Consider the following 23,105-nt stretch of genomic DNA (forward strand, 5'->3'; position numbering starts at 1 on the left):
TTCTTTCCCAATTTTAAGAAATGCTAATTAGGTTATCTTAACACGGCATTTATTCAGACTGAAAAATTACTCTAAAAGCAAACAACTGATACATTTGTGAGTTCTTCAGATGCTAAAAAAAAAAAAATCAAAATTTTTCTGCATCGTCACTAAACGGTTCAATCTACTGGTCTGATCTCCCATTTAATTTCAAAATCCATGCTTCTTGTTGTTCAGGTTGAAGACAGATGATAGAGGGAAGTTAGATCTGTGGGGAATTTTAGTCTAACTGCAAGTGAATGATACAACATTTTAGCCTCCTAGCAAACAATCAGCCTGGCCTGGACTTCCTTTGAAAAACAACACATCAGGAAAAGAGACTGTGTAAAAAGGAGAAAATGTATAAAAAATAGCACAGCCAAACAATAAGAAGCTGAATCCTAGGAACTTTCTGAGCATATGACAACTAGAATAACACTGCCCTCAACAGGGAAAGCAGTAAAACAGTCTGCTTAATCTCTTTCCAGTCAAACTTTATTAATTTTGTCAAAACAAACAAAAATGAAAAATAGAAGACCGTGAACAAATGAAAGCTATAATCACTCCCCTCCCCGTCTTCTCCTCAACCAGCTGTCTAAATATGGCTCAGCAGGATTCATCCTCGAGTGACGTGAGCCTCACCAGACAGCAAATAAATTCAAAACAGAAAAATCACTGAGCTTCAAAGCTCTTCCCGGCTCTGAGCTGAGAACTGTTTCTAATCGTTCCCTATTCTGAGTTGTTGTTGTGACAGGCCATTTGTAGAGATTCACATTAACTCACTGTAATATTTAACTCTTCATTGATCTCGTTTAAAACTAGATTATCACACACAAACTGCACCGAAAAGAAAGCTAGTCATCATTTACATCCGATTAAACATGTTAATAAATTAATCAGCCATTAGTCCCCATACCCCGCTCCCCCAACCTGTTATTTAATAAAAAATATCCACAAAAACAAAACAAAAAAAAAAAGAAAAGAAAGAAATACAGAAAATGTCCAGCATTCTGTTCATCCCTCCCATCCTGAGCTGTTTCAAGAACTGGACTTGCAGTGAAGGTCGACTCGCCTTCGGAGACGAGAACACCATCAGCGGTGGAGCGTTACAGTATTTTAGAGGACTTGATATCCGTTTAAGCAGATTCAGCTCAGCTTACAGCAAAACACCTACACACACAGCTACAGACGTGAAATGATTTGATTCAGATTAAAAGAACTGTGTTGTATCTGAACTGACCTCAGCCGCAACAGACACGCGACATCTGAGCCTCCTAAATGGATTGAGGGCCCATATAAGAGGCAGGTAAGAGCTTTCAAACACACATGTTGGCCTTGAGAAATTACAAACGTATAAAAAAAAAAAGGTTTTCTTACAAATGTGATCAGATATACTGGGCAATCCCTCTTGTAGGGAAAAAAAACAAAAACAAATTAAAACTTCATCTTTCAGTCCAGTGAATCTGATTGGCTGACAAAGTGGTGGTAATGCATATTGTTTTTTTGTTTCTTTTTTTTTGTGTGTGCTTTTTTTTCAGATGTTTTGCTTTTATTAATTACACCTTGTCATGCTAACCAGTTCACTAGCACGCCAACGCTTCGGTGTAAACGCTGGTGCAGTGTGTCCTCTTTGGTTTCTGAGGTCACCAATCGCTAGTGATCAGTTTAGGGGATGAAGACGTGAGGGCGGGGCCCGCCTCACGTGCGCCTGGCTTTCTGTCTCTTGGCCTGACGTTTGGCTTCATCCAGCGCAGCGCTGTCGGCGCTGGCCTGGGCCATACTCCTCACTCCCTGGAAGCGGCTCATGAGCTGCATCAGGAGGGGAATCACCTGAAAAAAAATATATAAATATATATATATATTTCAGTGTATCTGTGCAATTAATTAGAGGAAGTAGAAAACTGATAATTCTTATTAACGGCAATCTGACTTTCAGACTGGGGTTTGATCTTGAGGGTGAAGGCTATTCTGGCCAAAAGGACTTTTCGCATTACTGGCAAATAAATATATCATTGGCTTAAAAAGGTTACTGATTTAAGTAAATTTAAAATAGCTAAAATTATTATGTTATCTACATGTACCACATTAAAAGCTTTTCTTTTTTTTTACTTTACTAGATGCTAAAAAAATTCATGTATGCATCTTTATTTAGAGAATATTATTAATCACATCAGTTAAGAGTAGAGAAACACATTACCTATGTTAAAATTCTGCTTCTGCTTAATAATCTATATAATGTTGTTCTTTTTAGTGTAGCTGTGTATTTTCTTGTAAAAAAAATGTCAAAATACCAAAGTTTACCATGAATTCGGGGCACATTTTCCTACATTGGACAAGTTTTAAAAATGTAAACTGGACAAATCAAGGACAGGAAAAAATGAAGGTGGAGGGAAAAACGAAAATAAGGACATGAGAAAAGAAGAAGAGGAAAAATATGAGAAAGAAAGTAAAGGAAGTACACCCAAAACAAAGGACAGACATGCAGATAGGAAGGTAGAAGACCAGAAGGAAGGAAAGAAGAAAGAAAGACCAGAATGGATACCAGAAGGAAGAAAAAGAAGATATGAGGACATACAAGATAAAATAAAAGAGGAGAAGAGGAAGAAGGCAAGGATACATAGGAGGAAGGAAATAGAACACAAGGAATTGAGACAGAAACATTTTTGCCTAATTTCATGTTTTTTTCTCATTCCAACTAATTTTTTAAAAATGTTTTGGCAGAAACATTGAGTTAGGAGTTTTATGGCTGTAAAGGTCCAAACCGGAAATAAGCTCTAGGCTTTTGCTGTGTTTTTTTTAATCCCGTGTTGTTGTCCCTGGCTGCTGGCATGAAGCGCTAATGCTCTCTTCTCCACACAAACTAACGTCAGCACAAGATTCATGAATGTAAAAAGTGAGGAAAGAAAATCCACGTGAACAGGGAGCCTGGATGAGGTCGGGCTTGACGGCTACCTTCTCGTGGTTGTACGCCGCTATCAGCAGGAGCAAGGTGAGAGGCAGAGCGATGTAGGAGCCCTGTGCAACATCCTGGTCGGGCACTTTGCGCTGCACAGACAAACGGAGGAGAGAAACGGCCAAATCAGAACCGACGGCGTGTCAAAGTTTAAGATGGCGTTGGGGGAAAACGGGAGTTTTGCTTCTCTGTTTCTTACAGTGGGGTTGAAGGTGAGGGTGACGTGCTTGTGGTATCCAGTGGAAGTGAAGGAGACTTGAGGCAGAGTGAAATCGTACTGGGAGCGGGACAGGGTGGAGTACAGCATGAGCACATAGCTCTGCAAAAGACAAGATCACAGATTGGGTGTACAGCTCACAAACGGCAGAAGGCGCTCATATAATTAGGAGGAATAAGCAGTTAGTCGAAACCTCGCTGTCCCTATCCAGAGGGGGGAAGTGGAAGAAGAGAGACTGTCCCAGAGAGACGCTGTTGATTGGGTTGTCCAGATTGTCGCTCTTGAACAGCTTCACCTGGTGACAGAGGAAATCATTAGCGATAAGCTTTTGGATGATGGTGTGGTTATACAACAAAAACCCAGAATTTGGCGCCGAAATGTTTAGTCTTCTCTGCAGAACTGGAATTTTCTGAAACTGCTTGGTTTCTTGGTATTTAAACTTGCACAACAAATTTTCACTACAGTGCTCTTGGGGGGTACAGTGCTGATTTGGGGGTTTTGGCTTTGTTGTTATGTTGGGACAGCGATCTGTGTCCAAGTTGTAGCTGTAAAATTAATTGGTCATTGAAGTTTTACGACCTATATGTCGAGGCTGAGAAATATGGCTGAAAACCATCACGATACAAGTGTTTCATATCAGTTGATATCGATAATTATTGATTTGCTTTTTTTGTTTTAAATATATGAAATACTACCAAACTGGTCCTGAGCAGCTCTACTCATTTCCTCCCGTCACTCCACGTTGAAGTCTTTTATTTTTAAGCAGTTATGAGGCACGGTGGCGAAACATGAAACTGCTGATGCGCAAGTTTCTCTACAGGCTGTTGCTAGGTAACCAAAGAGTGAGCAAGTTGAGTTGATGCCACCCACCTTGCTTACCAGGGAGTGAGGAGTTGAGAGGGCTAAACCCTTTCCTCTGCCTACATCTCCCAGAAGGCTGTGGGGTTCTGGAGTTCAGTGACATTACTGAACACTCTGTCAAATGTATTTTCTATTGCTATTGATCACATGTCTACTGCAATATACCTCCTTATTGATTCATTGCTCAGTCCCATCATGAACTAAAACACCTGGAACACCAAAGACCAGACTAATGATGAAGCACCAGCCTCGACTCTATTGAACGTTTATTGGGGGGTATGTATAAATTTGAGCCTCCATGCACTTTACTGAAGCTTTATCAGTCAACCAGGACATGACCATACTAAGTACAAGCCCGGCTTGGCACAGCTTGGAAAGTGACTAATACGACATTTATGCGAGTGGTGAACATAAGCGTCTGCTGAAAACTGTTCCAGAGATTTCCAGAAAGTAGCAAAACAGACCAAACATCAGGGAGTACAAGTCCTACCGAGAGCGTCGGGAGATGTTCGGGAGACGTAATGATGTTCCCGCTGAGGTCGAACTGATTGATCTGCCTGAAGGCGATGATGTTGACCCCGTCAATGTCGCTGCTCCCGACCTGATATGAAACACGCAGCTTAATCTAACAGTACAAGCCGTGCATGCTTTAAAAAAAAAAAGAAAAGAAAAAGTGAACTGAGGAAAACCTTTTGTTAAGGTCACATGGTGCGATAATAACAGAGAATTAAAGGGGAATTAAGGCACTTCCTGCCTCGCGAGAGAGATTAGGTGGATTGCAGCTTTTCAGACGAGATGAAATTATAAAATGGTAGGTTAGAATTTGGTTGGGGAGCGGATTAGCGCTGTTTTTGTTCAGCGAACAAAAAAAAAAAAAAAAAAGGTCCATGTGATGAGGCTGATAATAAGTCATAATCACAGGGTTCTCACAGTCATTTCAACAATTCAATTACCAAACTTTCCATACCCTGCTCCAACTTTCTTTGCATAACCGATCTAACAGTTAAATTAATAAATGAAAAGACAGTATTATGTATTTATCTCAACTCTGGAAACTTTCAGCACTTTAGGTGGAAGCAGGAACTAATACAAAGGTTGACCTGCATTCTAAGGACAAGGAAGTTTTAAAATAAAAAGAAATCAGAATAATCTGTACCATTCAAGTTACTCTGGCTTCTGCTAAGGTACTCAAACAAGAAAAGAAAAAACTTATGATGAGTGTAAAGTGAACTGCAATCAAATATCTTACTATACTGTACTGATTAAAAGTAGAGAAATCCTGCCAAAATTCAGAGTACATTACAACCAACTGCATAGATCAGGGGTGTCCAAACTTTTTTTTCGCATGGGCCTAAAACAGGTCATATTTTTAAAAACTAAAATCACAAACTTGTCCTGGGATTTTTTTTTTTACCCCCTCAACAATAAGCTAAGCATACAAAATCTTATTTAAATAACAAAAGTTGATATAGTTTAAGGGTACAGGGTGTGTAAATTATTGAACACTGGAAACTTAAAAAAGGGTTTTGCATGTTTGTCTTATACAAAGAAAGCATTTAGTCTACTTCAAGCAATCACAGCAAGATTTGCATCACTTTTTCTTTTTTAAAAAAAAGTTCACTGGGAGCAATTTAGTGAATTGCTGAAGTTCTCAGTTGCTCTCAGTTTAGCAACTGAATTGCTTTATATTGAACTATAGCATCTGGACATTATTTGATTCCAATCATTAAACAGGACATTTTTTTGGTTTGCACTTCTGCCTTTTTCTTCTTTACGATGAATATATTTACCAGTCACTGTCCATTAGTAAAAAGCTTCTGATTTGTTGAGGATGTTGTCATCTTGCTACCTACCTCTATCGCTCTGTGCTGAGGCAGTGCCCTCTCTATGTGGTCGTTGCCCTCGGCTCGAAGCTGTATCAGATATTTACACCCCGGCTGAAAGAAAACAACACAAACATTTAGTCATGGGAGGAGTCATGACAGCCTAAAAGCTTAGCTACAAATTTCAATTTAACTGCCTGCCTCAAATACCAACTACACTTTATATTTAGCGAGGTCAAATCGCAGTGTTTTTGCACCTGGAGAATGGGATAATTCAACCCCCCCTAAGGTTTAAAACCCGCTCTCACCAGCAGACCCCTGAGTCTGAATCGACCCTCCTCGTCTGTGACAGTGTCCTCGCTGTAGAGGCTGCATTCTCCCTGACCCACCGCCTCCACGGCCACGTCTCGCTCCGCGTCGCCGCTCAGGGACTGCACCGCTCCGTAGCAGCTGGAGGCGAAAGCACAAGAACACACATGTAGAACAAGTAAAAAAAAAAAAAAAAACTAAAAAAAAAACAACAAAGTACGGCGTTGTTTTCATGGCCGTTGAAGCTGTCCGCATTTTGGAGACGTCACAAACACTGACTTTGTTTTGTTTTATTGAGATCTTTATGATAAGACAAAAGTAGTGCATATTGTAAAGTGGAAGGAAAACAAAAATTATTTTCAATATAAAATCTGAAAAGAGTGGTGCGCAAGATTAAATTACAGAGGTGTGAACTCTGCTTACTGATCAAGTGACTTCAGGAGAGTTATTTGGACTTGACTGTATTTCTAAGCATTATAAGCATAGAAATAAAGACTTTTACATTGGATATTATTATTATTTTTTTTTCAATTAGTAACAAACTAAATTATGTTGTTTTATCTGATAAAATGCCTATATATAAAAAAAAACCTTGAATATTTCTGCATTGCTCTGTATAAATCAGTGTGTGTGTACCTGTAAGCGGTCTTGATGCCCGTAATATCGATGCTGAGGCTTTGACCCTCCTCCACTGTGATCATCTGAGACGCCGGCTCAAAGCGGAACTCCTTCATCATCGGCTTGAAGTAGTACTGGCCTGGACTCTGGAGAGAAAAGCAAGGTTATTTCAAACCGGGGGGCCGGGGGGGTGGAAGGAAACTTTATATTGCTTTCTGAGCTGTTTGCTCACCAGGTTGTTGAAGGTGAGAAGACCGGTGTCCTGGGTCAAAAGGTTGGAACGGAAATGCCCTCCACTCAGAGACAGAAGCACTCCAGAGAGCGGCTGTCCATCCTCTGATATTATCTGCAGGGAAGATGGAATATCTTTAGAAAAAAAATAAAATACTCAGATTCTTGCATGTTTTACACATTAAAAAATATCCCTGAAACATAAAGACATTGTGTACTGTGGGTGTATTCAAGCTGGCTGTTCAATTTCATGTCACAGATGTTTTATTTAAAAAGAGGATGTGCAAGTGAAGGATAACCAAGGGCACCAAACTGTGTATCAATGGTGTGGAACTGACGGCGGAGCCATTTATCACTTAGTCAGAAAGGGAGACTAATACCAATTTGTGCAGTACGGAACCTTTTGAAAAAAGGCAGGATAAAGGCCAAGAGCACAGAGCAGAAAAAAAAACCTCGGTTTGAACCATCTGTGAGTAATCTTCTCTCTTAATTACACTTTCAGAAAGAAAAACATGAACAGAAGCTTTTGATTCTGACATTTCATATTCACTTAAAACCAGCACGATCAGTCCAGGGTGGTAAGGATGAAAACAGGCTGAGGGGAGACAGTGTGAGTGGGGCTTGTGGTCCCTTGGATGTAAAGTTGTTACAAAGTATGCAGACGACGGTCGCATGTACCTTGAAGGTGACACCGGCCAGAGCAAACGCCTTGAAGTCTCCTGGGGTTCCCTCTACCGGACTCAGGACAAAGCCCTCCTTACTGGCCTTGATGTCGTACAGCCGGTCGCTGTGGAGCGGGCCAACGCTGACGGAAACGGAAAGACTAAGTAACTCTGACGGAAATAGGAAGACTATGTGACGCTGCCAGAAACAGGAAGACTGTGTGACGCTGCCAGAAACAGGAAGGCTAAGTGACGCTAACAAAAACAGGAAGGCTAAGTGACGCTAACTGAAACAGGAAGGCTAAGTGACGCTAACTGAAACAGGAAGGCTAAGTGACGCTAACTGAAACAGGAAGGCTAAGTGACGCTAACAAAAACAGGAAGGCTAAGTGACGCTAACTGAAACAGGAAGGCTAAGTGACGCTAACAAAAACAGGAAGGCTAAGTGACGCTAACTGAAACAGGAAGGCTAAGTGACGCTAACAAAAACAGGAAGGCTAAGTGACGCTAACAAAAACAGGAAGGCTAAGTGGCGCTAACAAAAACAGGAAGGCTAAGTGACGCTAACTGAAACAGGAAGGCTAACTGACGCTAACAAAAACAGGAAGGGTAAGTGACGCTAACAAAAACAGGAAGGGTAAGTGACGCTAACAAAAACAGGAAGACTAAGTGACGCTAACTGAAACAGGAAGGCTAAGTGACGCTAACAAAAACAGGAAGGCTAAGTGACGCTAACTGAAACAGGAAGGCTAACTGACGCTAACAAAAACAGGAAGGGTAAGTGATGCTAACAAAAACAGGAAGGCTAAGTAACAAGTAAATATGTGCTAAACTGAAATCCGGCTTGATGAATTTGACTGGCAGCCAATCAGAAGCATGAGCATGGCAAATAACAGTTCTATAAATTATTTCCACTTATATTTTTGAATAATGACTAAAAAACAGAAAACCTTTTAAGAAAATTTTTTTTTTAAAATATATAATTGAGAAATAACTTTAATTTTCAGTCCTATTTCATTATCTTCACTCCAGCTTTCTGAGGCTGCCCGGGCGCCCCCTGGTGGCCTCACTTTGAAAACCAGTTTTAAAAGGCTTCATTTTCCCATCCATCATGTTTTACCATGTTCTTCTACTTCAAAAACACCTCATTTGAATAAATGAGACAGAATTTCGGCTCGACGGTTCCATTAAATCCATCAAACGATACCACAGAGTTTATACCCATGACTACATTATATTTGATGTTTAGCCTTTAACCGGATGTCTGGATTCGGAAGCGTAATGTCTTGCTTTATGCATGGCTGCAACACTGCACATATCCTCTGATGACAATAAACATCCAGAGGGCCCGCATCATAGCCGCACAAAAGGCGGAATGCCAGCAAGAGTCCATCCGTTTTCAAGCGAAAGCCACAGGCAGCGTTGGCCCAAAAGTCCTCAACATCCTCACTGAAATTTTAATGCAGTCCATTTATCTGTCTGGATTTTCATACCTGTAGGCTCCCATCTCATTAGTGGCCACAGTAATGAGCGGCACAGAAGCGCCTCTCTCTGTGATGGATATTTCCACACCTTGGAGCTCCGGAGACACTCTGCCCTCTAAGAAGAGGCCAGCGCGTCCAACGATGTCCACCAGCCGACCGGGGCACGTTTCTGACGAGAGAGACAGACAAAGGGAGAGGCTGGTCTGACACAAGCAAAGATTAGGACAAGCCTACTTATTCATAGTTAATGCGAATCCTAAATTTAGACCTGCTTAGTACATGTCTGACTTAATTTCAGTGTGTGAAAAATCTCCTACCCCCTGTTATAGTTGCTTCCACTTCAGGCGGGTAGAACAGCAGCTCCTTGGAGGAGGGAGTGACTGTGATCTTCTCTCCAGCCCTGCAAGGAAATATCAGCTCAGCTCATCGCACACAGGTTTATTTATTTTAAGGCAGATCAGGTGGTTACTAGTAATGGATGTTGCTGCATGTGCAACGCTGAAAAAAAAAGGCGTTAAATAATTTCTATTTGTGTAGATTAAACTGTTGTTACTCAAACACTTTCAAATGTGCATCACCGCACACCGAGTGAAAACGAAAGGGAATCTGGCTTTACGTCAATGATATTTTAGTAATATCATTGACGTGATATTTTATGAGTTTCATGAGTTCTTTTCCTCATGAAAAGAACTACAACGTGCCCCCTTAGTGAGATTTGTTCAGATTTAGAGATTAAATCTTCAGTCTTTTGTCAAGTTTTAATTTCATATTAATTCCACCTCTTCTCTCACGGAAGACATAGTTAAGATTATTTTAGAATTCAGCCAGAACTGGAAATCTGCCTCGGGTCACATATTAGCACAAAAAAAACAAAGAAAAACAAGAACAACAAAAAGTGAATGTAATCACAGACAGCAGCTAGAACCGAGTTCTGGTTCCTGTGGCTCCAGAGCTGCAAATGGTTCTCTGGAGAAAAAGATGATAATATTGATCATCTTTTTCCTCATCTTTATGTTGGAAACCGTTTTTTTTTTTTGGTTTACACCATTTTCCACAAACATAAACATCCATTTCCCAAATTTCTATAGTATATATTCACACCGCTGGACTGAGGGGCGAACGTGTATAAGGTTTGTAAAGCTTGCAGACCCGTGATCTAGATCATCCCCTGATGGAATGCGTGAACGGACCTGGCCCAGTAGGAGAACTTAGTGAGATTTGTTCAGATTTAAGATGAAATCTTCAGTCTTTTGTCAAGTTTTAATTTCATATTAATTCCACCTCTTCTCTCACGGAAGACATAGTTAAGATTATTTTAGAATTCCAGGCTGCAGAACTGGAAATCTGCGCTGGCTCACATATTAGCACAAAAAAACAAAGAAAAACAAGAACAAAAAGTGAATGTAATCACAGACAGCAGCTAGAACCGAGTTCTGGTTCCTGTGGCTCCAGAGCTGCAAATGGTTCTCTGGAGAAAAAGATAATATTGATCATCTTTTTCCTCAGGATGCTTTATGTTGCAGAAAGCAGGTTTACAGTGACACTTTGTTCCACAAAATAAACATCCCACAGCGCACTTACGTTCTTTTTGGTTAATGTTTTTTAATTTATTAGATGGCAGGAGCGTTGGCTCTTGTAAACACCTGGACAAACCATTTTTATGTGATTAATCACTTTGTTCCAGTTTTATATTTAGCTAAGACTGACACAAACCTTTTATGTAGCTGGACTATGCGAACGAGGGAAAGGTTTGTAAAGCTGGGCTGTGATCTAGATCATCCCCTGATGGAATGCGTGAACGGACCTGGCCCAGTAAAGAGAGGTCAGGAGAAAGAAACTCACCGGGCTTGGAGAGGCAGAAGCGATTGACTCCTTTGGCGCCGTGCTGGCCGCCGACGCCGGGTTCCTGCCGCCATCTGGAAGAACTCCTGCAGCTGCTGCTCCTGCCGCTGCTCCAGGGAGAGCGATCAGATTAGGGACGGAAAATATTGGTTACCGAGTTAATCTAAGGTACGACCTGAGCAGGGAGGCGGGGGGAGAGGAGGAACCATTTAATGGACCAGCCATCATGGAAAGAAAGAAAATATATAATTCTAATTTAAATTGTTATATTCAGCATCTGGTTTGTACTAAAAATATTTATTTTCATGAGCTGAACCATGTTGAACCATTTGTTCAAAATCGCTGAATTTTCTTATTTTCCCATTCAAATGCTTCGATGCGGTGAGGCAACTCTGCCTCACCTTGGATTAACCCCTGGCTCTGCGCTGGCTGCTAAGAGGAGAGCATGTTGCTGATGGCAGGCGTCAATAAAATGGTTTAAACAAATTTAATATGTGAACTTATTTCCAATAATTTAGCTTATGTATATAATGTACAGTGCTTTTGTCACCAACTGTGTTTGTGTAACGTGTTTCGTAATGAGCGATTATAAACGGCAGAGAACAGGTTCGAGGTGAGGCAGGCAGTTCTCTTGCCTCATGGCAGCGCCAAGATCCCAGACGCCTTGTTCACTCCTCAACTGCCGAGTAAGTGACAGCGAGCTAGGCTAAACGATTCGGGAAGCAAATCAAGTGCAGCGATAGATTATAATAGAGATAGTGATTTTTTAGTAATAACATTTATTTTGTTTTGTTTTTTAAGGAAATGTGTGTTTTGTGAGCTAGAGTTTGTATGTGTAAGGATGCAGAAGTGAAACATAACCTGTAAACTGCTGTCAATCTATGCATCTATTTGCAAATCTGATTCTGATGACGTCAGTGCCTCACCAGCTATGAACCTCACCGCACGTCACTGAAGGTAAGAGGTCATTTTCTGAAACACCTGAGTTTTCTCTTGTATCAAGAGGGCTGACCCCTCTCCACTTAACATAACCTGCTAGATTTTGAGTAAAATACTTTAAAAACAAAATTACATTTTTACTTTTTTTGTCAGCTGTATTAAAAACTGACTGAATAAGCAAAAAAAAAATAATTGGCTTTCCTCACTTCATTAAACTTAAGACTTATTTATAAAATACAACAAAACAGGAACCTGTGTTTTGCTATACATTTTTCTGCTGAATAGAAAAATACAGGTTGAAAAAAATTAATGTGAAATACTTAAATCCCTATGTACAAAGTGATAACCACAATGTCTGTGGTTGCTCTTGAAGAAATGTAAAGAAATTGCTCCATGCAGTGATCCAAGTCAAAATTAATGTTGCTTATTGCAATCGTGTTTTTTTTTTCTTTCCATCATGTCGCAATTCTACAATTTTGAGAAGTTGACACTGCCTCTTCTGGATGGAGGCCAAATTACAACACTATAAAAAGGTCTAAGTTAGTCGACTGGAGCTAACTTTAATCTAATAAACCATTAATCGACAACTACCGGTAATCGTAAGTCAATTAATTATTTGCATCCCTACCTCGGATGGCTGCATACTGACCAAAGTGATGGCGTGGGACAGGGAGCAGCGCAGGATGTAGCCGATCTGTCTGAACTCGACGCCCAAGACATCCGAGTCCAGAACCTCCACTTCCAGGGATTTATGCTTCCAGCACCATTCCTCGTGAGAAATACCCACTGGGAGCCGAAACAGCGGGAGAAAATAACTTAAATGAAGGTTGAGAAAAGTCCTCGGAAGTAACTCATCTGTGCTCCCTGAAGGGATCTTTAAGAAAAGCTTAAGAACGTTAAGCACCGCAGCAGTCAGGGCTGCCAACGCTAAACTGAGAACAGACACCTCAGGGATACTGTGTGTGCAGACAGCTTGCAGGCAAATAACAGAATGTACACTGTATGCTGAACAGGATTATAGATGTATGGAGCAGCAGGAGACCCAGAGGTGCCATCTGTGCGATAACATGTCTGGTATTTTAGCACAGTTATGATCTAAAGGTGTTAATTACAAATTGATTTCCCAATAATTAGCCGCGGAGTCAGAGAGCTCCGCATTGGAGGAAGAACGACGTTTACAGGAAACAAGCATCTATTCCCCTTCCCCCAACAGTAGAGGTGGATTTTCACAGAAGACAAATGCATGAAAATAACTCTTTGAGCCACAGCTTGCTATTGAAGTTTGTCCACTTATAAGAAAACTAACGGCCTCTAAGTATTATGGTAATTAGAATATCATGAATATCTCCAAAAATCCAAATATGCAAAAAAAATTTGTATTTCTTTGACTGAAATGAGAACAGTGGTGTTAAAGGAAAAGAATTAGGCTTCTACAGCTTTTTTCTGCTTTCACCGTCTGTCAAACTCAAAAATGTCACATCAAATTCATTTGAATTTTATAACTTTCCAATGTGAATCAACTAACCCTACTATTATACCCTAGGTTTAAAGAGAACTTCAGCCACAGCCAGGAATGATTAACCTGTAAATCAAGGAATTAATGTATACAGAACCTATTTGGCAACAAGAAGTAGGATTAAAAAAAGGAAAAAAAATCCTGCTCTTTTGTCTGAGACACTGAAGATGTGTGGATGGGTCTTCCAGCATGACAGTGATTCAAACCTGTTGCCGGGGAAACAAAGGAGTGTCAAAAAGAGAATCATTTTTGGAGTGGAGAAGCAACTCTGTGTGGGGAGTTAAAAGCTTGAGTTGCTTAGTGGCCAACAAACCTAAAGGTTTTAAAGTTACACAATAAAAAAAACTTACAAATTCAGCAGAGAATGATTTGATTTTTCCCCTCAGTGTAAATAATTAGCAATAAATTTAAATAACCTTTATATTTTCCAGGCATAACATTGTCAAAGTTGAAGCTCAGGATGTCGGCACTGCCAGCCAAAGCCACCGTCTTTCTCTCTCCCTGCCGGCTCACTGGCTGCAGGGTTACAGCCAGATCATCGCAGGAAGCTGTAAGAAACCAGCGAACACAAGGATGACTTAAATGGGAGCGTCCACAAACCGGTGTGAACATTTAGTCGTTTAAGGCCAATAGAGAAATCTGTATTAAGAATCAACCGAGAGAGCTTTTACCGAGGCAGTAAACTTTTCCCGAGACAGAAGCCATGAACTGGGTGAAAAGCAGGTCTGTGAGCGGCCGGTCTATGAGCGAGACCTCCAGGGCCTGAGGCTGGAGGGCCAGGCCTGCTTTCACCTCCGCTTCGGGGAGCGACACCTGAACGCATGGAGGGAAAGTCAGGGGAGAGCAACCATGGGAAGAAGTGCGCAACCTCTGTATAGAGCTTCCACAACAGAATGACACAAATGGTACAGTATTCCTTGGTTCCTAAGATTTTCACATATGTAGCTCTGTTCAGTCTGAAGTGGCAACATTTGTTACATTTCCAGCTGGTAAGGTTCATTTTTATACTGCGCTGCGTTATATGATCCAAATGCTTTAGGAAATCCTGCCTCCACCCTCACCTGTCGCAGCGCTGCAACGAGAACCTATGCAGGAAATGACATGAAACCCTCAGAGGAAGACATGAGCCCAACTTCCTTCTTCGCAAAATGTAAACAAAAATGGAGGAGAGTCAGATTTTAGCGACTGCTGCATTTCTCTTTTGTCTTTGGTAAAAGACCACGAGCCGTTTCCCCTGCTAGCGCCGCATCACATATGCATTCAAACAGCGCCAGAGTTCACTTCAACACGACCGAGATCTGGGTTCTTAGGTGGACCAGAGTTCGCTTTTTGGGTCTATATCAGAGCTCGACTGCACATTCACACCTCCCCAAGAGAGCCAGACCTTCTAGACAAATGAGCTAGAGTTTGATTAAAGAAAAATCACATTCTTCCCTTGTAAAAGTTTGTCTCTGTTCTAAAACAAACAAACAAAAAAAAGATAAAAATACAAGTAGGGAAACCTTCTACATGTCAAACTTAATGTTTGTGAACCACTTTCCAGATTTATAATAACTAAAAGGGTTAAATTATTTCAGTGATTAAAGAGACAATGCTCAGATGATTTAGGACACTTAGAAGAAACCTGAAAGCTACACGAGACTCACATGGACGCTGTAGTTCCCAGGTTTGGCCTGAAAGCAGAAGGCCCCCTGAGGGTCCGAATCGGTGGTCCAGCTGAGAGCCTTGTGGGTCAGAGTGACCTTGTAGCGCCCCTGCTGCTTCATGCCCTCAGGCAGGCGGCTGATGGAGATCTGGCCACAAACACTGAACCTGCGTTCAACAAACATCAGGAAGCTACAAGGCTTCTCAGGGACACCAATCACTTCCTGCTGGTATTCGCTTGATTTAGAAAACGGCAAACGTACCCCGCTGTGATGATGTCGGGAAGCTGGGGCGTGTTGGGGGCGATCTTCACTGTGACCGTCTCGAAGAGCATCAGCTCCTTGGTGACGCGAATGGTGTAGACGCCGGCCGTCATGTTCTCCAGCCGGAAGGAGCCGTCCTCCTTACTGACAACTGCGGGGACAACAGGAAGGACGGTGCAGCGTCAGAACGTGTTTGAAATGTGAAATACCCGACGATACCGAGGAGGTTAATTCTGCACAGGAAACGAGAAGTCTTCCAAAGCCCAAGTAAAGAACAGCCAGATATTTTCTTTTAGTTAGTGTGCCGAGACGGCCTCTGATATGGGCAGTATGGTCACCACCCAGGGCGGCATGCCTTCAGGGTGGCACAAAAGAAGACTGGTTTAATTTGCAGAGTGAAATATTTTTCACATTTGAATGTTTGTAAAAAAAAGAAAAAAAAAAAAGTCACACACTGCAGGCGGCTAGCGATGCTGAAGTTTGTATCAGACTCATCCGTCCTTCGATCATCTAAACCCGCCGAACCAATTTCCAGCAGTCATTGGTCAAATGTTAAAAGCACAAGATTAACTGGAACAGCACAGGATATATTGTACCTGAAGAAAAATTGCGTTCTATGAAAACAAAGTAAAAAAAAACAACAAAAAAACTCCTGAAAAACACTCCCACATGATAATCCTCCTTCCACCAAACTTTACCCTTGACAACGCAGCCAGACTTCTGGAACCTGACAAACTCATCCACAGGATGTGTCAGATTGTGTATTTTTATAACACAACACAGTGATGCTAATTACCCTTAATCTGATTGTTGAGCGAGACGGTGGCGTCTGCCACGCCCTCTCCGTCGGCACTGTTCAGCACTCGGCCCGTCACAGAAAAGCCCATCACACGGAAGATGGGCTGAAAAGAGAGCGACAATGACAGATATTTATAAATGTCAGAGATGAATAAAATCTTAACTTTGCCAAACACAAAAGGAGAGAGGGATTTCAGATCATTTTAGTTTAATGACCCTATGTTTGTTTGTTTTTTGTTGTTTTTTTTGCATTTTCTCTGCTTAACGCCTAGTAAATCAATCACAAAACAAAACCAAGAAGGAGAACCTGAATTTGAACTTTTTACCTCGAGTTTCAAGCTGTTGTGTTCCACCTTGAAAGTCATCCTGGAGGGAGCAACATCGAAAGTGATCCTTTCTCCTCTGTAGAAAGGCACCTGCAGAGGAAGGAGGGGGACAAATGAGAGAGAAGTCATTTTTCTGCTTTGAAACAACAAAGCTGATCACAAGAAACCCCTGAAGGTGCATTTAGACAGTTTTTCCTTTCACAATATCAGCTGATTTTTTGTTGTTGTTGTTCTTTGGTAATATCAATATATATATTTTGTTATGTTCTCATGAGATTTATGGTTCTTGGTAGAATCCAGCTGCTACGTCAGCATGATTTGGTTGGGTGATTACGCAACATAGAGGAAGAAGGGAACATAGGATGTGGTGGCATCTAGTGGTCTAAACTGAAAACTGCAACCATCTGAAAATCCATGGCTTACCTCTTAATCATACAGGAAAAAAATTACACTGCAAAGAATTCCTATTCCTGCAGAAAAGTTTCATTACTCGCTTTAATGCTTTAGTGTGTAATGCGAGTGATTAAACACTCCATTCTGTTCACCTGGTTTGAACCTGATGGGAAACAGCCTTGATTTCAAACATGAAAATACAAAATGTCTAGGCTAAAAGGGGACCAAAATTTAGAATTGGACAAAAATTGTCCAAGATCTGCAGAGAAAGTCTGTCAGTAAGTCAAAAATGTCTTGAGTGGATTCATTTGATTCATTTTAACAACATTTCTTCCTCAAAAATGAATTAAAAAACTTAATTAGAAGGTACGTTTTAGATGCATATATTTCCTAGCCTGGCCTACGTACTTCTCCTCGATTCTCTTCTCCTTTTAATGCTCCGCCTGGACTTTCTCTCACTGAGCTGGATTTCTCCTTTATTATTGGGCCATATTTTCTTCATTTTTGATTCATAGCAAAAGCATTCAGCTGGCAAAAACAAAAGGGTCTTCAGCAGAAAAAAAGACAAAAAAAAGTGCATTAGTAGCAGAAGTTGTTGCTAACTTAATTAGTTCTGCAAAATAGGCCTAGCATCATATTTTTAATTCAAGGGCATGCACTGGTTAGAACTTGGTAACTGGATACTCCGACACCATCCGAATGCACCACTTTCAGCAACATACACAAGTGCTACTGATTTCTTTATACTGCTGTATGCACTGTTCCATTTAAGTGACCCATGTAGTAAATTAATGACTGTTAGCTATAGTTTTATACCTCACATTAACGTCGACCTGGGCCTGGTTTTAGCAAACAGAGAAGCAGAAGAACATACCACGGTGTACTCGCCGCTGGTCAGCGAAGGAAAAGTAAAGGTGCCGTCGTTCTTCGACTGAGTGCTGCACAGGTAGACGAGGGATCTGTCCTCATTATCCGCTCCGTCCACCGGCGACATGTTGCAGCCACTGATGTCCTGGAAGTTAAAGAACATTAGCATTTCAACCCACCAAGGTCCACGTTATGATCGCCATAATTTGAAATGGTTTACTGTAAATTTTTGAAATGGTTTACTGTAAATTTTTTTGACAGATTTAAATTGCTTAGGCTTTGAATATGGAACCTTGAAAACCACAGACAGGAGCGGGAAAGATCAACAGAAGGATGGGCAGATGAACAAATGGAAAGATGAATGGAAAGACGACTAGATGGAGGGAAAATGGGTGTAAATGGAAGGTGGGATTGCTAAATCAACAACTTCTAGAGGGACAGACATGGACGGATCAAATAAAATGCTAGGAACAGATTTAAGTTGAACCAAAAAAAAGCAAAAAACGAAAAACTGATCCCTTCTCAATTAGCTTGAAAGACAGAAACTTTCCAATCTGGCTTCACTCGTCTGTTTGTTGGAAACATGCAAACTAATGTTGGTTTACCTCTTTCCTGACCGTGGCCGAGTACAGCAGGAAGGTGACCTCCTTCATGGGCTCTCCATCACTGCGGACCTCCCCAGAGACGTCGTAGCCTCCAACCACCAGATGCTCGGCGGCCAGAGCGTTGGCATTGGAGACGTGCACAGCGGTCTTACTCTGCATGGAGACAGCAAAGGTTGCTGCGTTAGGCTGCATGTACGGTTGGAGCAATTCCCCTTGTGTGATTTGTCCCGGAGGTCATTAATAAAAAATTTTAAAAAAAAGAAAAAACCTTGCTGACCTGACATGGAACCTGATCAGCTCAGCAAGTAAGTGAATCCTGACGTTTTTCTTGTTTTATCCTCAAGAGGTGCAGAGCTAAACACAATTTTTAAATCTCAAGATATTTAAAGTAATATTTAGACATCTGGGCATTTGAAGAAGAAAAAATTTACCCAGATTAGTGACTTTTTAAAATTTTTTATTTCTTTTATTCAACCAGGTAAACCCCGTTGAGATCTAGATCTCATTTTCAAGAAGTCTGCAATACACAGCAACCTAGTCACAAAATAAAACTAATTAATAATATTTCAATGTCAACCCAATGCTGAACTTGCTTCTGATCTAATTACCCATTTTTTTGTGGCAGCATGCAAATGTTGCCAGATTCTACTTATTCATAGGTTTCTTTCATAAACAGGTCAAATTACAGCACAAATTGAAGAAAAAAAACAAAACAATCATGTAAAACCTTTATATTTTTATTCTGAAATGATCACTGTATTTTATTTTTGAAAGATTTTGAGTGGGTGGTGTCATATGAGGTAAGTAAGCTAACGTATTATTAGAAGTGGCAAGAAAATAGTGGAAATAAAAAAAAACCAAAAAAAAAAAACCAACAAAAATAAAAAACAGCTACCTCGGCATAGATTTTGATGCCTTGCTCTCATGTTCTGTGTAAAGACAAAAGTGAAAATTTTTCTTTCTACATTCGCCCTGATTTTTGATTTACTGCGACGATCCTGCAGTCGGAAACCGAAACATGACTCAAAACTGAAATATCTTCCTGTCCTGTTGGATTCTCATTTAAAAGTCAACAATCCTGAACAAGATGATGAGCAAAGTTTCCACACCAAATTGCATACAGTGCAGTTTGAAATGTATTTTCCCCCCAGGAAAGTGCTTGATTCACAGCGCTTTACTTTTAGAGCTCAGGACTGTCTTGGTGACGAACAGTGGTTTAAGATATAATTTAGGAAAAGTGCAAAACGTTTGCCATTTCAACTCCTCCCATAAAGATAAAGTCAGAAGAAAACTGTCGTCGTGGTTACCCTTGACATCGACACACAAATGCTCTCAAAACTCGTAGATCTGTCACTATTTTTTTTGAACACTTAAAAGAAGCAGCCGCTAATCAAAGCTGTAACCTGCGTGATTAAATAACAGAACCAACAAACAGAACGCCACGCTTTTTACTATGGCAATGTAAAATCCTGCATGAAACACACCAACCTTCTCCAGAGACCAGGAGGGATGGAAGGCTGTGATATCATAACTTCCAGGCAGCACTTTGAAGAAGGTGTACCTGTGTTAACAGGAAAAAAAAAAAAAAAAGATGACGTTTTTGCCAGCAGTTAATTTCACCAGTGTGATTTCTGCTGAGGCATTTGTGCAAATCTTTATTAAACAGAGAGAGCTACGGTGCACCTACTTCCCTCCAGGCTGTGTGAAAACACTCCTGACTTTCTCTTCTGATCCCGCCTGGCTCAGTTTGACTTCGACTCCAGCGGGGCCCAGGAGGTGGCTCTTACTCAGAACCTAGGCAGTCGGATCACACAGGGCACACAAACATTCAAAACAAAACCGATAGCAGGGCGGAAACTGCGCCAGCTGATCATGTCTGTGGAGAAACAGCTTTCATTTAGACTAAGAAAACAGCCTGGATACTTAGCTGTATTACTGTTCACATTCACTAAATGTAGCAGCTGGAATCAGTCAGAGTTCAGACTGTTTACACACATTTTACTCTCTGACTACGACTTTTGATGAAGACGTTCATCGTGGCTTCAAATTAATTTTATTCAACAGATGATAAACTTTAGGTTGCTGAAGTCATATTTTTTTTCCCCCCCAAGCTTAAACCTGTGATGGAAAAGACGTATACTTAGATATGTGTAATTATGTTAAAAGGTGCTCTTGAAAGTCAGTGGTCTGATTCAGAATTTTTTTTTTTACTGCGAATGGATTCTTGGCTTTTTCTGCTTAGAGTCAAACGTCTTCATCCTTGATTTTAAGCTGTCTTGGTCATTAAAAAAAAAAAAAAAAAGAAAAACTTGCAGAACTACATCGAAGTCCAGAAAGATTTTTCAAAACTTATCAAAATGTTTCTGTTTCTGTTGCACAAGTGTTTTGTTCACCAAACATGCTGTTCAATTGGCTTTAGCTATGTAAAAATCAAAGAGTTTATGAAAAAGGGGCATAGGCTTTTTATGCATAAATGCTTTTATGGAAGCTTTTATGCATAAACATGCCATTGCATACAATAGCATGTTTATGTATAAACACGCTATTGTTTATGCATAAACAATAGCTATTGAGTTTGAGAAAAAACAACCAAAATGTTTTTTAAAAGAGCCAGCATAGGAATTGGAAGCTAAAACCCCATTTAAAATTAGCCAACAATAGAGGGAAAAAACAACTGCTGCTGCTATGAAACCACTGTGAAAATTGCATGAATAAACTCTTTATGAACATGTATGGAGCATAGAGTAGAGCAGTGCTTTCCCTCTCACACCTGTAGCTGTGCACTGGTGCTCAGCTGGCTGAAAGAAAGTGACAAAAGTTTCCCTCTGCTTACTAGAAAGAGAAATTGGGCCATTTGGAAATGTTTCTGTTCCGAGGGAACAGAAACAGTCATGGCATGAAAATCTTTTTATTATCATTTTCTAAATGAGGATTGCTAAAAGGAAGCAAAACCACTGTGGAACTATGGTAGAAAAAAGCAGCAAAAAAAAAAAAAAAAAAAAAGAGGAAAAATTCTGCAATAAGATCTTACACTACTACAAAATGTAGCAGCGAGTTACTCTGTATTTTTTGCTTAATTGACTTCGTCTTTACATGAAGGGGAGCAGAAAATTTCAATTGTTGTTGACAGATTGTGTAACTCTAAGCACCACATAGTCACCTGTTTAGTAAACTTATTCATAAAGCGGGATTCTAATTGTTTCTTTCAGTTATCATGGAGTATAATTTCCTTTAACAGGTTTTTAAAGCCACAGAAAGCCTTACCGTTCCTGAGACCGAGAAGCCTGTAAAAACAAAATTGATGTCTTCTTCTTTGGTGCAGATGTCACTAACACCATCCACATGCAGGTCCACGCTGGTTGGCTCTGTTGGCAGTAAACGACAAGAACAATAATCGCGTCACACACACGCACACGCACACACACACACACACACACACACACACACACACACACACACACACACACACACGCACACACACACACAGCCTGCAGACAACCTGCGGTTGAGAGTTAAAAAGACTTCTTACCGAAGCTCCAGCCAAGAGGAGGCTCGATCTTTAAAACAAAGTCTCCCTGCATTTCAGAGAGATAAGTGTGAACTTCGTAATTCGTCTGTTTCAGAAATGTTCCATCAGCAGCTTCGTTACCTTGTCATAGAGGGGGATCATGAAGTACCCATTGATCGGAGCGCAGTCAGTCTGATACTTTAAGGAGCCTTGTTTAGTGTACAGTTTAATCTGGGAATCAAACAGGACATGGAAACAGCATTTGATATGTGTACGACTTTATTTTAGGGTTTTAATTGCATTTAGTTAGGTGCTTTTAAGCCCAAGGTTGATTTCATAGGTTTAAATAACCCAGTGCCTAAATCCTCTGGAGGCTTGAATGAGGCAGGATTAGGAGGAGCATTTAAGGGCTTCCTCATCAACTCTGACAGATATTAGGATTAGGAGTGAGTGCCACGTGGAGAACAAGCACAAGATTATAGTGCTAATTTCAAATGATACATTTAAAACAAAACCTAAGCATAGACAACAGCTAAACCACGGGTTTAATGTAGCTAAATTATCATCAAACTACGTTCATTGCATAATTATATATACAGGCTTTTTATTTTTACCAGAATAGAGTATTGTTTACGTATTTTATTCTGCCATTCATGCAGATAGCTCCGCCTAACCTTTGGTTTGCTACGATAATCCAGCTAGCAGCTAGCGGCTAGCTTATCTCACCTCGATCAGGGAGTAGTTGATTTCAACGTCGGATTTTACAAATCCACCACAAGCCACCACGATGTCATCTGAGGAGCCGGCCAGAACCTGAGTGTAGATGACGCAGAACAAGAACCAAAAGGATCCTACATCTGCTTGGATCGTAATTCTCAACATCATTGACAGACCGATCAGAGCCACCCAGCACGCTGCCTCCGGTTCCGTACCAGCTGAGGTGCCGCTGTCAGTCAGAGAACAGAAGCGTCCACAGCAGCGCCCCCTGGTGGGTTGGAGGACATATAACTCAGACAAATAATTATTTTTAAAAAACGTATTCATGAAAATACATAATAGGGAAACCTAACCCTATTACTTATTTTTATTGACAAGATAAACTGAGCTGAAGACAGAAGAAAAACGTGTTAGGGGCACAAGAGAACTGACTGAGACCGAGGTGAAGGTGGAGATTCCATTCATCCAGTGATACATTATGGTTCGGATCAAAGCAGAATGGCCTAGTCAA

General features: G+C 40.7%; 1 protein-coding gene across 1 annotated transcript; it reads right to left on the reverse strand.

Annotated features, from left to right (window-relative positions):
- Positions 1 to 495: 495 nt before the first annotated feature.
- On the reverse strand, positions 496 to 22,843 carry nomo (nodal modulator). Its single transcript, XM_044113742.1, has 29 exons — positions 22,604 to 22,843; positions 22,019 to 22,108; positions 21,899 to 21,944; positions 21,634 to 21,734; positions 20,057 to 20,163; positions 19,858 to 19,930; positions 18,370 to 18,522; positions 17,772 to 17,909; positions 16,505 to 16,594; positions 16,177 to 16,282; positions 15,381 to 15,531; positions 15,120 to 15,285; positions 14,145 to 14,286; positions 13,890 to 14,021; positions 12,607 to 12,743; positions 11,019 to 11,104; positions 10,367 to 10,387; positions 9,494 to 9,576; positions 9,186 to 9,345; positions 7,709 to 7,835; positions 7,032 to 7,145; positions 6,818 to 6,945; positions 6,181 to 6,322; positions 5,903 to 5,986; positions 4,540 to 4,650; positions 3,382 to 3,483; positions 3,171 to 3,290; positions 2,971 to 3,063; positions 496 to 1,848 (listed from the first exon to the last, which is right to left on the reverse strand). The coding sequence occupies exons 1-29, from the start codon at positions 22,760 to 22,762 to the stop codon at positions 1,717 to 1,719; spliced, it is 3,294 nt and encodes a 1,097-aa protein (XP_043969677.1). The 5' UTR covers positions 22,763 to 22,843; the 3' UTR covers positions 496 to 1,716.
- Positions 22,844 to 23,105: the final 262 nt, after the last annotated feature.

This window comes from Gambusia affinis, linkage group LG04 (assembly GCF_019740435.1).
Source record: "Gambusia affinis linkage group LG04, SWU_Gaff_1.0, whole genome shotgun sequence".
Lineage (NCBI taxonomy): Eukaryota > Metazoa > Chordata > Actinopteri > Cyprinodontiformes > Poeciliidae > Gambusia > Gambusia affinis.

Coding starts and splice junctions, on each gene's coding strand:
- nomo (XM_044113742.1), bottom strand. CDS start 22,762: ATGATGTTGAGAATTACGATCCAAGCAGATGTAGGATCCTTTTGGTTC. Junction 21,735..21,898: donor TCCTCTTGGCTGGAGCTTCG/GTAAGAAGTCTT, acceptor TACTGCCAACAG/AGCCAACCAGCGTGGACCTG. Junction 3,484..4,539: donor AACATCTCCCGACGCTCTCG/GTAGGACTTGTA, acceptor CTCTGTCACCAG/GTGAAGCTGTTCAAGAGCGA.